The 15,979-nt window shown below is 55.5% G+C and overlaps 2 protein-coding genes across 6 annotated transcripts; one reads left to right on the top strand and one right to left on the bottom strand.

Annotated features, from left to right (window-relative positions):
- The first annotated feature begins 1,294 nt into the window (after nt 1-1,294).
- On the top strand, nt 1,295-12,939 carry SEMA4G (semaphorin 4G). Of its 5 annotated transcripts, none has more exons than XR_007513472.1 (16): nt 1,295-1,400; nt 4,401-4,911; nt 5,009-5,157; nt 5,439-5,501; nt 7,034-7,132; nt 7,250-7,343; nt 7,514-7,627; nt 7,803-7,972; nt 8,056-8,225; nt 8,534-8,678; nt 8,805-9,057; nt 9,435-9,550; nt 9,662-9,822; nt 10,018-10,079; nt 11,677-12,734; nt 12,854-12,939. XR_007513472.1 is itself a non-coding variant. In XM_049855582.1 (15 exons), exons 2-15 carry the CDS (start codon nt 4,788-4,790, stop codon nt 12,507-12,509), a joined length of 2,553 nt encoding a protein of 850 aa, XP_049711539.1. In that variant the 5' UTR covers nt 1,413-1,720; nt 4,401-4,787; the 3' UTR covers nt 12,510-12,867. The 5 variants fall into 5 exon arrangements, 1 of the variants encoding a protein (XP_049711539.1); XR_007513471.1 differs by lacking the exon at nt 1,295-1,400 and adding an exon at nt 1,413-1,720; XR_007513474.1 differs by lacking the exon at nt 1,295-1,400 and adding an exon at nt 1,413-1,720 and having other exon boundaries at nt 8,805-9,027.
- Nucleotides 12,940-14,757: 1,818 nt separating this feature from the next.
- Nucleotides 14,758-15,951, bottom strand: MRPL43 (mitochondrial ribosomal protein L43). Its single transcript, XM_049855586.1, has 3 exons — nt 15,767-15,951; nt 15,572-15,678; nt 14,758-15,479 (listed from the first exon to the last, which is right to left on the bottom strand). The coding sequence occupies exons 1-3, from the start codon at nt 15,895-15,897 to the stop codon at nt 15,250-15,252; spliced, it is 468 nt and encodes a 155-aa protein (XP_049711543.1). The 5' UTR covers nt 15,898-15,951; the 3' UTR covers nt 14,758-15,249.
- Nucleotides 15,952-15,979: the final 28 nt, after the last annotated feature.

Genomic DNA, 15,979 nt, shown 5'->3' on the forward strand with positions numbered 1-15,979 from the left:
GAGAGGCGTATGGGGGGAGGTGGAAGTGTAATGTGGGCCCTGCTGTCTGACAGTCTGCAGTCACAGCAGCCCAAACTACAAGGTTGCATGTGAGCAAGTGCCAAACTTTGTGAGCCTTGGGAAATTCAGAAAGATGAAGTCTTCCCCAGGGTCCTTTCAGTTAAGTAATGAAAGAGCCACTTGAATCCTCTATACCTTCAGGCCACTGAGCTTTCCACCAGAAGAGACACAGGGAGCCATCCACCTGTCCCCCACTTCCTGCCCCTACTGTCAGGGCTTAGACTCCTAGGCACATGCAAGAGTTAGCTGTGTCACTGTGACCCTCATTTTGGTCCTTCTCTTGGGCCTACATCAATGCTGTCATGGATGAGGATGTGGGAGGAAAGGGGTCCAAACTCCTGAATAGGGAAGAAAAAAGACCAGGCCCCCCCCAAAAAACTACATGACCGGAGTTCAGGTTCAGTTTGGACCTCAGAAGCTGGATCAGCTTTAACATACAGTGGGAAAGAGGCAGGGCCTGAGTGGAGGGAAACGACCATCCTAGTAGAATTAAAGGAGTTGATTCTGAGGGGTTTTCTAGGTTACTGGTTAGGTATGATGATTGCGATGGCTTAGGAAGGGTGCCCTGGACGTTCTGGAGGAAGAGTGATGTTCAAGATGGTCTGGAGGAGAATGCAGGTGTCCCAGTGACGTGGTGAATCTGATTTACTGGCTAAGTTTGGTGAGTGGACAGGTTGTGGCTTATTTACCCAGAAAAACAGCATTGTCGGTGTGCGCCTCCCGTCAGTTACTTCATCACCTCCAGCCTGATCCCCTCTCCCCCACCCAGACCTCAACCCCAGCAGCCAGAGGGAGGGAGGCCTTTGGCCTGGTCTCCATCTATTGGAGCCCTTCCCCCCTCGGGAAGAGAGCAGAAAGAGGTGGCAGGGTTGCAAGCAGAAGCGAAGGCCCGGTCAGAGGACAGACCAGAGGACGCTCGGAAAGGAAAAACTCCCAAATGGGTTTGCACGCCCAACGGTAAGCCAGTCGGAGGGGTCCTCAGGCTAGAAGATAGCGGAGGGTGGTGCAGCCGCCACCGAGGGACTATCGGGCCGCGGACCCGGGGGCAGGGGCCCACTCATTCCTTCCGGGAGAGCCGGGTATGCCAGATGCCTGAGGGCTGCGCTTGAGCCTTGGTGTCAAACCAGCTCTATTCTGTTAGGGTGAGGGACTCGAAGGAAGAGCCCGGCGCCCTTGCCCGCACCCTACTCCGTGGGTCCCGCCTCCCTGGCCCCCGCCCACGCCCGGCTCCGCCTCCTCCCGCCCCGCCTCCGGCCGCGGCCCCCTCCTCCAGCAGCCGGGACCGCGGGGCCGCGGAGCCACGCGAGGCGGTTTGTATAGCCTGGGATCCGAGCTCAAAGGTGAGGGAGCGGGGAGTGCGGAGGGCGGCGGGGACTGGGGGCGGCGACCAAGGAAGATCTTCCCCGCGTCCAGTCCACCCTTGCAGCTGCGCCAGGCCTTTCTCGCGGCCAAGCCCCCCGAACCCGCAGAAAGACTCTAGAGCGGCGCGAGCCAGGCCGCGGGCCGCGCTAGGCGCAGTCCCGCAACCCAGGAGTCGGGCACCGGCGCGGGGCGGCGGCCTGCGGGGTGAGCAGTGTTCTCCGGGATCTGGGTCGCGTCTCTCGGCGCCCGGCGGGATTGTAGGAGAGCTTGTCCTCGAGCTGCAGCAGTAAAGACTGAGGTTAGACCTGACGAGGGGAGGGAGTCGCGGACTGTCTAGGATTGGGGGCGGGGGAGAGGGTAGGATAGAGAAGGGGCTCGCTCAGCCCAGGGTAGACCGCCACCCCACAGGGCAGAGGGAGATGCCCCTGCAATAGCAGGTGGGCAGCCGGGATGAAGGTGGAGAGTCTGCAGATCCTCCATTGACCCTATTTGGGGCTCTCCCCTCCCCAGCTCCCTCCGCCCTGGGATCCAATAGTGGGAAGATGGCCAGAGTTCAGGGGGCTGGCTCCGGAAGGAACCTGAACTGTGAACTCGAGGTGGAGCGTGGGGTGTGGACGGGAGACCTTGAACCCTCTTCGCCACCGGGGTGGGGAAGCATTCTCCGCCCCACCCATTTAGCTCCGCCCTCCCAACAGGTTAATTTGGGGTTGAGAGCTCAGGCCCTGCTAGCATACCTAGAATTGCAGTGTACATAGGGGTAGGGAGGTTAGGGAGGTGCTAAGTTACATGATTCATTCCCTCTTTCCCTTGCCAATGCTAGGCCCATGCTCCTGCCAGAATTAGGTACCCCTCTCTCTCCTGCAGAGCTGCCTTGACCCATGCACCTCTTTCCGAGGTCAGAAGTCCCCTCCAGCCATACCCAAACACACACTGTTGACTTTCAGGAAGGGAGGTGGGGTCCTGCTCTGTGTCTGTGCCTCAGTGGACACTGGCAGCCTCCAAGCTAGTGTGTACATGTGCTGGCCTCTGTGTGCATGTTATTGTGTATGAGGAATCTGTGTGAACAGGCATGTGCTTAAATTAATCCTCATGTGAACATGTGTGTGCCTGACCCACTGTGTGAATGGGTTTGGTGCATGTCCCTGTGTGTGTATATGCGGGACCCTCCCTTGCCAACCTCTGAGGACGTGTGAAGTGCTGAGTGAACGGGCATGTGGGTACAGCCTCTCATGTGAATATGCATGAACACACAGGGCCATGGCCCTCTGCATGAGCATGTATTTGCACAAACCTCCCTCCTGTGTGTACATGTGCATGATTGTCCTGTGCATACATGTGTGCTCACAGCACTCCTTGTGAACATGAGCCTAGGTGCACCATGTGCGTGCACATCACCTTCCTCTGGACACGTGCGACTTAGAGTATACCTGGGTAAGCACTCCAGGCACCACATTCTGAGGGGTTTCTCTGACCTGGGGTGTGTTCCTGCTGCCCAATCCTAGAGAATGACCCTTCCAAGCCAAACAGCCCCTCCACCTGCTCAGCGCTACGCAAATAGGAGGCCCCAAAGGTAAACAGGTGTGCCTCCATAGTAGGGGGTGGGGCATGGGCAGCTTGCCTGGGGCCTCCTGCTGCCCCAGGCCCCAAACCAGGAGCTGGTGCCCTTTCTGTGGTTCAGAGACCCCCTTCTCTTCCTCTTGTACTTCATCTCATACTTCATTCTCCCCCTCTGCACTGCAGGGCTGACCTTTACCTCTTGAACAAACAAACACTTCAACTTCCTGTTCTCCCTCTGTCTAGTTCCTGGTCCCTCCCCTCTCCTCAAGGCTGGAGAGTTAATATTTGACATCAAAGGTGGGGGAGGAGGCCAGTGGCCTCTCTGGCCCTGTCTGTGGGACTATCATGAGATGGGGTGGGTCAAAGCCTCCTCCACCCTAGCCCAGGAAGCCTTCAGGAGCCCCCTCAGCGATCAGGAGGCCTCTTACAGGGGCAAAAAAAAGAAAACCAACTGCTGTGGAGCCAAGTCTGACTCATGGCAACCCATGTGTGTCAGAGTGGAACTGTGCTCCATAGGATTTTCAATGGGTGATTTTTCAGATGTAGACCACCAGGCCTTTCTTTAAATTACAGGGGCTGGGGAGGGCTATTCCAGGAGGTAAGAAGACTTGCCGCCATCTCCACCCTATCCATAACTGGTTGGCTTAAGGGAGGGTTCAGGTGTGGGAATGGTCTCCAACCAAGAGCTCAGGAATCCCGTGGTTCACCTTCACGTTGTTCATGTCCCAATTACCTAGCCTGGTACACGAGAGCCTCTTGCACAGACACTACACCTGTGTAGCTAGGGTGGCCCAGATACAGCTGTGCCTGTAAGCGCCTGTTTGCAGGTAGGGACGCTTGTGGCCGCCTAGCCAGAGGGTGTAGTACAGACTCGCAGGGGCAGAACAGAGATGTGCACCCCCTCAGAGAAGAATGCCGGGAGGGGAGGAGAAGTGTCTAATTAAAGAGAAATTCCAGAGGGAGCTCTCGGGCTAGGGAAAAGAAAAAAACAAAGGGAAAACAAGACAGAATAAACAAAGGCCCATTAAACCTCTCTGCCCATGCCTTCCTGCGTAAGGCACCCACCCCCACAGGCAGTAGGGCCATCGCCGCCTGGTTGGATGTCACTGTTTCAAGGAGCAGGCAATCTCCCTGAGAACCCTAGCTCCCCCAAGATAGGGACTTCACCAAGCTTCTGAGCTTCTTCCTCCTTGGCCAGAGGAGAGTGGTGCTGGGCATGTGGGGTCGTGTAAGGAGGAGCATTCCACCCCAATCTCCTGGATCAGAGCAGAGTTGGACTGAGCGACTGGCGCGGTCCTGGTCTGGGAGCTCCGTGGCTGCTGGGCCTCCTTCTTCAGTGCCCCCAGAAGTCTGGGGGTAATGTCATCCACCTTCCACCCCACATACAGATCAAAGAGCCTTTTTTTTCTGCTTTTTTTCAGAAAACCAATTTAAGAGAACAAGGACTAGGCCTGCTGTCGAGGACAGGGTGACCACATCCGTGATCTACAACCCTTCTGTGACCCTACGACTTCCTCCTTCACCATGGAGCTGGTATTTGATGCAGAAAGGCTGCGTGTGATCCGTCCCTTCCTCTGACCTCTTAGCTGGGATTCCATGGCCACACAACCCTGCGACCCCATGTCCCCCCGATTCCAGGATCCCCCCTGGCCCCATGACTCAGTGACCCCCATGCCTTCATGACCCCTCGCCTTCCACGTGACTTCCCTGAACCTTGACCCCTGAGACTGTTCTTTCTATAACCCCCTTCTTGTGACTTGGCCCTGGCTCCCATTGGGGATCTGGTTGGTCTGGGCCTCCCCAGGAAGATGTGGGGAAGGCTCTGGCCCCTCCTCCTGAGCTTCCTGGCAGCCACAGCAGTCCCCGGACCCTCCCTACGAAGACCGTCCAGAGAACTAGATGCTATCCCGCGGGTTACCATCCCCTACGAAGGTTAGATTCCCAAACTTGAGAGGCAGCAGAAGCCAGGGCTGGGGGTGGGGAGGCAGCCTCAGAGCTGGGCTCGGCTCATAGCTCCCACTCTCCCCAGAGCTCTCTGGGACCCGGCATTTCAAGGGCCGAGCCCAGAACTACTCAATCCTGCTGCTGGAGGAAGCTTCAGGAAGGCTGCTGGTGGGAGCCCGAGGTGCCCTGTTCTCTCTCAACGCTCTAGACATAGGAGATGGGACTCACAAAGAGGTCAGTCTGGGATATGGACTACCCAGAGCGTCTCCAGCCTGATCCAGCTCACTGGGACCTCAACTTTCCAGAAACCCTGCCAGCTCTCTACAGCCCCCTGCTCAGACAGGGTTGTCCTTCTCAGCCCAAGCCTCCCTTGTATCCAATGCCCCTGAAATTCATGCTCACTCCGACTTCCCCAGCTCCCTTGGATCCAATTTCCCAACCCCGGCCCCACGGCTAGTGAGAAGAAGGAAGGGAGTTGGGGTCAACACATCAGCCCATTCCCTTTCACCCACCAGATCCCCTGGGAGGCCTCCCCAGAGATGCAAAGCAAATGTCATCAAAAAGGGAAAAACAACCAGGTACGTGGTCTGCCCTGTCCCCAGCTCCTTTCCTCCCTCTCTGTTGGGGTTGTCAGGGTTGGTAAAGATAGATGAAGAGGCACAGACTAGCCAGTCCATCACAGCAATCACAATAAATAGGTGTTGCCCAAGCACCGGGTCCTGGGCGCAGCGCTTCTAATCCAAATATCTGGTGGCCGATTAGTTTGGCCTGCTTATGGTATCTTAATCTCCTCTGGGCTCCCAAATAATAATCATGATAGGAATAATAAGCAACCCCTAATAAGTGCTGTGTGTTTTTTTAATAAGTGCTGCAGGGTTGTTATGAGTCGGAATCTTCTCAATGGCAACGGGGTTGGTTTTAATAAGTGCTATAGGGTCACTAGAGCTCTCCCCGATGGTGCTGTGGTTAAGAGCTCAGGCTGTTAACCAAAAGGTGAGCAGTTCAAATCTACCAGCCACTCCTTGGAAACTCTATGGGGCAGTTCTGCTCTGTCCTATGTGGTCACTTTGAGTTGGAATTGACCCAACAGCAATGGTTTTGTTTTTGGTTTTTGAAAAAGGGCTGATATAGCTATTCTAATTCTAATTCGAAAATAACCCTATGAAGTAGTAGTATCTCCCATTTTAGAAAAGCAAGGTTTTGGTGAAGGAACAGCCCAGTATGGAGCCCAGTATGGAGGGACATTAGTGAAGTGTCAGCCGTTTCTGACTAAAGAACAGGGTGTCTGTAGGGCATCAACGTCTGGCTATATAACAGGTCCAGTAGAGTGCTTTTTTTAAATACCCTTTTCCAAGGTCTACCAGACTGGGGATTCTGGTTCAGTGGATCTGGGGCGATGTTGGGCAGCAGTGTTTAAAGAGGCATCTCCAGGAGATTCTGACAAAGGAGGCTGCCTCCTGGGGCAGCGTAGGTAGAAAGGGACTGGTGAGGCAGGTGGAGCCCAGTCATGGAGGCCATAATGCCCAGCTGCAGGGTTGGATTTTATTCTGTGACAAAGGGCACTTGGCAATTTTTGACACTTCAGAGACTCTCAAACTGTAATGTGCACCTGAATCACCAAGGTATATTATTAAAATGCAGCTTCTAAGTCAGTAGGCCTGGGGAAGGGCCTGAGAGTCTGCATTTCTAACAAGCTGTCAGCGAAGCTGACGCTGCTGGTCTCCAGACCACACTTTGGGTGGAAGGCTTTAGGAGAACATATCCCAAAGCGTGTTCTGAGGAACATTAATTTTCAAAACAGGGCTTTAATTAATTGGTCAGATTAGTTTGGAAAACACTACATGCTCAATCCCACAATGCACAGCAACATCCTTGAGGTTCTCAGAAGTCCTTCAGTAAAGATAGATTTTATCTTGTGGTTTCCAAATGTATTTGTCCACAGAATCCACCCCCCCCCCGCCCTTTTTTTTTATTCTGTGTTCTGGGCAGTGAAAAGGCCCATGGGGAGCTTGGAAAGAACAACCTGTGCTGTGGGTGGGGGCAACAGCTGGACTGACAGAGGCCTCTAGCCTGGCAAGGGGCTCACAGCCCCTCCCCACCTCATCCACAGACTGAGTGCTTCAACCACGTGAGGTTCCTGCAGCGGCTCAATGCCACCCACCTCTATACATGTGGGACGCATGCCTTTCAGCCCCTCTGTGCAGCCATTGTGAGTATGCCTGCCCCAGCCCTGATCACTAGGCCCTGACCCCAGGCTGGTCTCAGCTTGGGCCGCAGCCCCTGCCTGTGCTCAGGACCGCCGACTTCTGGCATCTTGTTCCTCCAGGATGCTGAGGCCTTCACGTTGCCAACCAGCTTCGAGGAGGGCAAGGAGAAATGTCCTTACGACCCTGCCCATGGCTTCACAGGCCTCATCATTGGTGAGTGTGCCCTCCTCCCTACTCTGGCTCCTCACCCACAAGCACGCTGTTTTGGGGATATGGATCTCGTTGGTGGGACTTGCTGTCCGTATGTATCACGTACTTCTCATTGTGTGTCACACGCCCTTGTATGTGGCGTTTCTGTCATACCTGGTATGTTCTTGCCCCAGATGGGGGCCTCTACACAGCCACGCGCTATGAATTCCGGAGCATTCCTGACATCCGCCGGAGCCGCCACCCCTACTCCCTGAGGACTGAGGAGGCACCGATGCACTGGCTCAATGGTTAGGAGGATGAGGCACAGGCTGATGGGGGCGGGGGACTATGTCTTCATTTTCACTGCCTTGGGCAGCTGACCATTCCATCCCCAAATCTCAAGGTGAGCTTGTCCATTGAGGGGTAGGGGTGGGGGAGTACACAACTTGTCCCAGGAAGCCTCCGGAACTGCCCTGCCCATAGATGCTGAGTTCGTGTTCTCTGTCCTGGCACGGGAGAGCGAGGCCAGTGCAGTGGGGGACGATGACAAGGTTTACTACTTCTTCACGGAGCGTGCAGCCGAGGAGGGCTCTGGCAGCTTCACTCAGAGCCGCAGCAGCCACCGCGTAGCCCGTGTGGCCCGTGTCTGCAAGGTGAGTAGGGCTGAGGCCAGGGCAAGGGTGAAGAGGCTGGACCTCAGACTCCAGCCCGTGACCCTGTACCCTTACCTCCCCAGGGAGACCTGGGAGGGAAGAAGATCCTGCAGAAGAAGTGGACATCCTTTCTGAAGGCGCGTCTCATCTGCCACATTCCACAGTATGAGACTCTGCGTGGTGTCTGCAGCCTGGACGCTGGCAACTCAGCCCACACACGCTTCTATGCAGCCTTCACGTTGACCACACAGTGGTCAGTGCAGGGACAGTGGGGAGGCAAGGAACTGGGGACAGTGGAGAGCTGGAGAGCTGGAGCAGAGGTCAATGAGGATGAGATAGGATCAGCTGCAGAGAGGGCTGGCTGTAAAGAGAGAATTTGAGGCATGGCCAGCTCCACCTGGGGTCAGAGGCACAGTAGCCTGCTAACCCACAGGGGCAGCTCTGTGGTCCTAGAGCTGGATTGGCCAGGGTAACAGTAGGCGCCAGGCTAGGCATAGAGGCATGGGGAGAGGGTGGGCTCATTCTGTGTGACTCAGGCCCCTCCCTACCTCCTGCCCCTAGGAAGACGCTGGAGGCCTCAGCTGTCTGCCGCTATGACCTGGCAGAGGTGCAGGGAGTCTTCACAGGCCCCTACATGGAGTACCAGGATGGCATCCGACGCTGGGGCCGCTATGACGGTGGGGTGCCTGAGCCCCGGCCTGGCTCGGTGAGCATCTAAGCCTGGGGCCAGTGCTGGGTAGACAGAGCCCACGGCAGGGGCAAGAGGCTGGCCTTACTGGGAGGGCAGGCAGGCAGTGGAGCCCAAGGTTCACCGCCCCTGCACCACCCCCAGTGCATCACAGACTCACTGCGCAGCCGAGGCTACAACTCATCCCGGGATCTGCCTTCCCTGGTCCTGGACTTTGTGAAGTTGCACCCACTGATGGCTCGGCCTGTGGTGCCCACACGCGGACGGCCCCTCCTGCTCAAGCGCAGCGTGCGCTATACACACCTCACAGGAACACCTGTCACCACACCTGCTGGACTCACCTATGACCTGCTTTTTCTGGGCACAGGTGCTCCTGACCCCTGGCCCGAGCCCTCTGGTGACTACTGACCCTTGATCCCTGTTGACCCCCAGTTGCCTAGATGACCCTTTATCACAAAACTCTGTGACCATCAATGTTGATGCTTCAATGAACATTCATTCCTGGCCCCTAGTGACCATTGATTCTTGGTGACTGCTAACTCCTGTCACCAACCACAATAACATTTGACCCTGATCGATAATGCTTCTGAACCCATTAATTGCTGACATGACTAACCCAGAGTTCGTAGTGTCCTGAGGGCCCACTGCTACTGGCTGAATCCTTGTTCCTGACCTCATGTTGCCCAAGGTGTCCCTGTCAGGCCTGTTGTGGGGGCTTAGAGCAGACCCCATTGCTGGTCTGATCTCACTGACCCTCTGCCCTTTCAATGCCAGCTGATGGCTGGATCCACAAGGCCGTGGTTCTGGGTTCTGGAATGCACATCATTGAAGAGATACAAGTGCTAAGAGAACCCCAGTCTGTGGAGAATCTGGTCATCTCTCTGACACAGGTAGCCCCTGACTTGTGACCCTCCATATGGCCTTCTGGGATGGGGGTGCTGGGCAGTGGCTGTGTGTGTTGTCTGGGGCAATGCCGACCAGCTGTCCTCTCTGGCTCCCAGCACAGCCTCTACGTGGGGGCCCCTAGTGGAGTCATCCAGCTACCACTGTCCAGCTGCTCCCGCTACGACTCCTGCTACGACTGCATCCTGGCCCGGGACCCCTACTGCGGCTGGGACCCCAGCACCCATGCCTGCATGGCAGCTGCCACCATAGCCAACAGGTGTCAGAGTAGAGGGTGGGAGGTGGTGGTGGTGGCAGTGAGGTCACATGTGCCCAGGGATCAGGGCCTGAGTGGAGGATGCCCTGCTAGCCGTAGGGGGGTGGGGGTCAGTCATAACAGCCCCGTCCTGCCTTTTTGCTGGGGAAACTGAAACCCAGTTCTCCGTGTTCATCAATCTCAATCCTTTGTCCCCAGGACAGCACTGATACAGGACATAGAGAGAGGAAACCGAGGCTGTGAAGACAGCAGGGACACAGGTCAGTGGCACTCACAGATGTGTGTGACCTATCCCTTTTCACATTTGTGTCTCTGAGTATCTGTGTCTGTGTGCTTTCAGTGAGTATGACAGTTAGGCTTTTGAATAGTGAGCAGAGCTCAGAGCTGAGTGAACTGGTTACCTCTCAGCTCCGTGAGAGCAGCCGTGTGGGCCCGTCTTGTTCACCTTTGTATCTGTAGCACCCGGCACAGAGCCTGGCACGCAGTAAGTGCTCAATGAACATTTGCTGCCCAGATGAATTATAAATCAGGAGACAGGTCCAAGATGAGAAATGTCTAGTCACTTCTGTGGTGGAGGCAGGGCAGGCAATCAAATGAGCACATAAATAATTAATTACAATGAATTCTTTTCATTGTTTTTTTTTTATTACAAAAGGAAGAATTACAACTATGATGAGTGTTCAGAAGGATAATAGGCACTTCCCTAAGGAAGTGCTGATGACTGAGCAGATACCTGAAGGAAGAGCCAGCGTTAATCTTCATAAAAAAACATTTATTGAATACCCACTACGTGCCCGGCACTGATCAAACGCTTATATGCACGATCTCATTTATTCTCACAGCATTTCTCTAGATAGATGCCATATTACCCCCATGAGGGACAACCTCTCTGAGGCACAGGGAGGTTAAGTAAACTGCCCAAAGTTAATCAGCTATTAAGAAGCAGGGTCAGAATTCAAACCTGACTCCAAGCAGTCTGACTACACAGTTTGTGCTTTTAATCACTATGTTCTACTATGCTATTAATAAGGCAAGTAGAGAGCTCAGGGTCGGGGGATGATACCCAGGCAGAAGGAACAGCAGGCAGAGAGAGCTTAGGGTGTTTGAGCGTCAGGAGAGAAGGCTAGACACGTAGGCAGGGGCCATACTGAGGATTCCAGTCTTTATCTGAACAGCAAGAGGAAACCTCTGAGGAGTTGAGGCAGGATTTGTATTTTTAAAATATTACCCCACTGCTGGATGGAGAATGGATTGTATGGGGCCAGAGTGGTGCTGGCAGCTGTGGAAGGAAAGAAGCAAACAAGTCAGATAGATTCTGGAAGCAGAATCTTGGTGAGGGTTGGATACAAAGGTGAGGGGAAAAGAGGAGGCAAGGGAGACCCCCAGGTTTCTGACTTAAGCCACTGAGGAGCTGATGGTGCCATTCACGGTGATGGCCAATTCAAGCAAAGGACCAGGGGTACTTTGGGAGGGGGCTTTGGCCTCAGTTCCTCTGAGGTGCCTCAGAGACTGCCTGTGGAGATGTTCAGCATATGGCAGCATGTTCAAGTCTGGCGCTCAGCAGAGAGGTCTGGGCTGGAGGTAGAGTCTGAGAAGTCATTGGCAGATGGCAGGAATCGAAACCACAGGAGAGTGTGAGAGCATGGAGAGAAAAGAGAAGAGGCCCAAGGCACTGACTGCTTCCTGGGAAGGTCAGTGTGAACCTTACATGGCAGCATGTGTGGATAGTGTTTGGTCAGCCATCACTGGGACTCCAGTGCAGGGGACGAAGCAGTGAATGATCTGGCCTGCCATCTCCAGTGCCTGCCCTGGGATGGGCAGGTACTCACCTCTCCTCCTGCACCCTCCCCCACCCAGGGCCTCCACCACCACCACTGAAGACCCGCTCTGTACTCCGGGGTGATGATGTCCTCCTGCCCTGTGACCAGCCGTCTAACCTGGCCCGGGCATTGTGGCTGCTCAATGGGAGCATGGGCCTGAGTGATGGGCAGGATGGCTACCGCGTGGGCGTGGATGGGCTGCTGGTGACAGACACACAGCCTGAGCACAGTGGCAACTATGGCTGCTATGCTGAGGAGAATGGCCTCCGCACTCTGCTGGCCTCTTACAGCCTCACCGTCCAGCCAGCCGCTCCTGCCCCAGCTCCACAGGCTCCTGCCATGCCTGGGACCCAACTGGCACCTGATGTGAGGCTGTTCTATGTGCTAGCCATTGCTGCCCTTGGTGGCCTCTGCCTCATCCTGGCCTCCTCCCTTCTCTATGTGGCCTGTCTGCGGGGAGGAGGACGAGGGCGCCGACGGAAATACTCACTGGGCCGAGCCGGCCGTGCAGGGGGCTCTGCTGTGCAGCTGCAGACTGTCTCCGGCCAGTGTCCTGGAGAAGAAGATGAGGGTGATGATGCGGAGGGGGCTGGGGGCCTGGAGGGCAGCTGCCTCCAGATCATCCCTGGGGAGGGAGCCCCAGCCCCACCTCCCCCACCACCCCCTCCACCCCCTGCCGAGCTGACCAATGGATTGGTGGCACTGCCCAGTCGGCTACGTAGGATGAATGGCAACAGCTACGTACTCCTGAGGCAGAGTGACAATGGAGTGCCCGCAGGGCCCTGCTCCTTTGCTGAGGAGCTCAGCCGCATCCTGGAGAAGAGGAAGCACACACAGCTTGTAGAGCAGCTTGATGAGAGCTCCGTCTGAGCCAGCTCCAAAACAAGTGCTCTGTCAAGCCAACCCGTCGGCCCTGGGCTGGGCCACTGCCTCTCTGACACAGCCACCCTACTTTCACATCCCCCACTCTAGACCCTTCTCCCAACTTTTCCATGTCCCTGTAGGGCTGGCCAGAGTCAGGCCCAGCCAAAGTCCCCTCCTCAGTCTCCAAAGACCCATGTGTGAACAGCCCAGGCCCACCGGTGCTCCTCAGAGGTAGGTGCTCCCCAGGACCAGGAGCTCTGCAGACCCAGCCCTGATTCCTAGCCCCTTAACCTAAGAGCTTGGGAGGAGAGGGTGCCATCCTCCTGCCCAAACCCTTCCCTTTCTCCCAGGCAGGGCTCTGCGGGTCCAGATGGCCTCATGTCACCACCCTCTGCATGGCCCTGTGTGCTGGATAGTCCTGAAGCCAGAGGAGACCTCTGCCAGCCACCAGAGCCACCTGAGCCCGGTGCCCATTCACATGCGCACATGGAAGAATGTCAATCTGCTGGGCTGTGGTGCCCCACCCTGCCTTCTCCTGGTGCATTCTTTCTTGTGTTTCACCCTTTGGACTTCGGGTACCCTCTCAATTGCCACATCCCATTCTATCTCATACCCTCCTCCAGTCCCAGCCCCATGTAGTAACCTCTCTTGTAAGACCTTGAGCACAGGCCAGCCTAGGGAGAGAAGACTGCATCATTCCCCTCTTCTCCCTTCCTGTGCACCCCTGGGAGTCAGCCTCCTCACTCCCCTTGGTCACTCCTGAGTGACAGAGAAAGAGCTCCAGGCATGTCCCTTACGCACACATAGTAACACACACTATACCACAAATGTGCTTATATTTCCACTCACATGTACCTTCTTAGCTTCCCCTTGCCACCACAGACGTGTGTCGGATTTGGTCCATGGACATTTCAGAGGGAGGTCCCCCTCCTGTTTAGCTGTCCTTGCAGACCCTTCCCTAGGACAGGTGACCAACACTGCACTCAATGAGCCAGCCTCCCTTTCAGTGGGGATCAAGCATTTGCTACCCCTAGACCAGCGCGGGGGAAGGGAGGAGCGATCTGATGTCTCCCCTGGCACATGAAGCCCTTTCTTGGAACTATGCAAAGGGCAGAGGCTGGGAGTTTGGATGCTTGGCTCCCACCCCTGTCCTACCTCACCGTGGCACTTTTAGGGTCCAGGAGCCTCGGAAGTCTCCAGGCCCATATGGAACAATCAAATCCTGACCGAGCTCCCCCAGTCCCCTTGGGTGAGGAAGACTGTTATTTTTGTAGCTGAGAACGTGGAATCCCACGGGTTTTTACTTCCCTTCATCCAGCCTCTCCCACCTCCACCCTACAATGAATGTATTTATTTTGAGAATGGCTATACTTTAGGAATGCCCCATTCACCACCCAGGTGGGTGCAACAGGCATGTGACAGAGTGGGGAGCCTGGGCTCAGCTCCTCCCCCATGTTGGTTAATAAATACCCTCTTTCCCACAGCTGTGAGTGGTCTCCTTGGTCTAGACTGGCCTTTCCCTGGTCACCAGAGGACAGGCTCCAGAGCCTGTGGAGAAGCTGCTACAGTGATTTCTGCAGCCAGGGTTGGCTGTGCTCACCATAGAACCATTTGCAGAGGAAACTGGGATCCTCAGCTTCCCTGGGATCCAACTATTCACTGATCATGGTAATACCAAACCCAGTGCTGTCGAGTCGATTCCGACTCATAGCGATCCTATAGGACAGAGTAAAACTGCCCCATATAGTTTCCAAGGAGCGCCTGGTAGATTCGAAATGCCGACCCTTTGGTTAGCAGCCGTAGCACTTAACCACTGCTCCACCAGGGTTTCCTCATGGTAATAAGGGGCATGACAACAGGGGAATTACAGGTTAGAGAATTCATACAAGAGTGTCTAGGTTTTTTATTTCTTGCTTCTTTTCCTCACCACCCTTTTTTAGCTAAGCCTAGATGATGCTCGTTATTTATCAGCCCTCCTGTTCAACCCCAAGAAGCTTTTCAACCCTCCCCCCAACAAGGGAAGGAATGAATTCATTTCTGAACAAAAATGGGCCTGTGTAGGGGAGGTAGAGCAACAGGAGGGCAGAAAAGTTTCTTACCATGGACTTGGCCTGAGAATCACACCCTCCAGGGGTCAGGCCTAGATTAATCACATGGCCTTTGACACTAACCACCCTGTTAGGTTCTGGTTTTCGAATAATGAAAAAACGGGGCTTATGTTGAAAATATGCACACAGTTTGAAGACCTCAGGTGTGACCTTAGGTTAAGTTTATTACTGTCAGTTTTCTAATCTGTATACAGACATTCACACATATAAAGTGCCTAGCTCAATGCCAGGCTCACAGCAGAAAATAAGGCGCTAGCTCTCTGGCTCAACAGCTGCCACAATAGGACATCCCAGATTCTTCAGAAGCACCCAGGCTTGAGCCTCTCATCGTGTTTTGAGACCACTATTACCAATTTGGATTCCAGAAAATGAGGGCCCTGTAAAACTCTTGAGAGCTTCCAGGTTTCAGAGATGCCAGCCAATAAGGATTAGGGGGGCTCACAAGGTCATTGTCCCTAGCAGTGGGCACTGAAAAGAAAAAGACAACTCTTTATCCCAGGCAAAAGCTTTGAAGTCAACTTTCTCATGGGTGAGCTCCATTTGTCTGCCTGGCCATGGAATCCCCTGAACCAAAAAACAACCACCTCTCTGGGGGGCAAGAGTCCAAAGCCTGGGGTTGGAGTGAGTGGGGCCACTTGTCACTGGGCTGGGGCAGCACCCTGGGCCTCTCTGGGGCGGAGCCCACCGGGCGTCGTCGGTTTGTTGGTGAAGGGGTGCCACTGGCCCTGGATGCTCGGGCTGTCCGTGTGGAAGGGCTTGCGGATGCGGACCACCTCGAGGCCTGACTGGTCGGCCAGCTTCTGCACCAGCGTCGCAATGTCCTCGGCCGACTTGCAGGGGATGCTCTCCTCTCGCACAGCCCCGTTAACTGGTGGGGGGAGGAGGGAGGGTTGTGAGTGGAAGGTGAGCCGGTGGAACCCCGATCCAGCCCGTCCTCCATCCCCAGCCCGACCCACTCACGGTATTCCGCCACTACTGTAGGCACGCAGCACGGCCGAGGGTTCACGTAAATTACGACCCCGGGATTCCGCCTGGCGAAGTCGACCACCTCCCGTTCCACGAACTCCCTGAAGGACCGGGAAGAATGAGCAGGGTGGCGCCTGACCCTGGGCGACCTCTGCCCGGAACCGTACCCCTGCCCTTCTCCCGGCTCACCTGGCACCGCGGGAGGAAGGCGAGTCGCGGCTGAGGCTGAAGCTGAGACGCTGCAGCTGCTGCACGTAGCGACCCAGGCCGTTGTGAAGGACACTGGTCAGGAAGCGGCTCGCAGTCCCGCGCGCAGTCATAGCGCCAGCTCGGAGGCCGCGGACTCAGGCGCCGAGGGGAGGGGGCGGGGCTAAGTCCTGGAGCTTCCGGTTCAGAGGGGCC

Source organism: Elephas maximus, chromosome 16, assembly GCF_024166365.1.
Source record: "Elephas maximus indicus isolate mEleMax1 chromosome 16, mEleMax1 primary haplotype, whole genome shotgun sequence".
In the NCBI taxonomy this organism is placed as follows: domain Eukaryota; kingdom Metazoa; phylum Chordata; class Mammalia; order Proboscidea; family Elephantidae; genus Elephas; species Elephas maximus.

Bases quoted from the DNA above. Each gene is read 5' to 3' on its own strand.
- MRPL43 (XM_049855586.1), bottom strand. From the start codon at position 15,897: ATGACTGCGCGCGGGACTGCGAGCCGCTTCCTGACCAGTGTCCTTCAC. The intron at 15,679-15,766 runs GTGAGCCGGGAG...CCGGTCCTTCAG, and splicing joins CCTTCCTCCCGCGGTGCCAG to GGAGTTCGTGGAACGGGAGG. The intron at 15,480-15,571 runs GTGAGTGGGTCG...TCCCCCCACCAG, and splicing joins TACAGTAGTGGCGGAATACC to TTAACGGGGCTGTGCGAGAG.
- SEMA4G (XM_049855582.1), top strand. From the start codon at position 4,788: ATGTGGGGAAGGCTCTGGCCCCTCCTCCTGAGCTTCCTGGCAGCCACA. The intron at 5,158-5,438 runs GTCAGTCTGGGA...TTCACCCACCAG, and splicing joins GAGATGGGACTCACAAAGAG to ATCCCCTGGGAGGCCTCCCC. The intron at 9,058-9,434 runs GTGACTACTGAC...TTTCAATGCCAG, and splicing joins CCCCTGGCCCGAGCCCTCTG to CTGATGGCTGGATCCACAAG.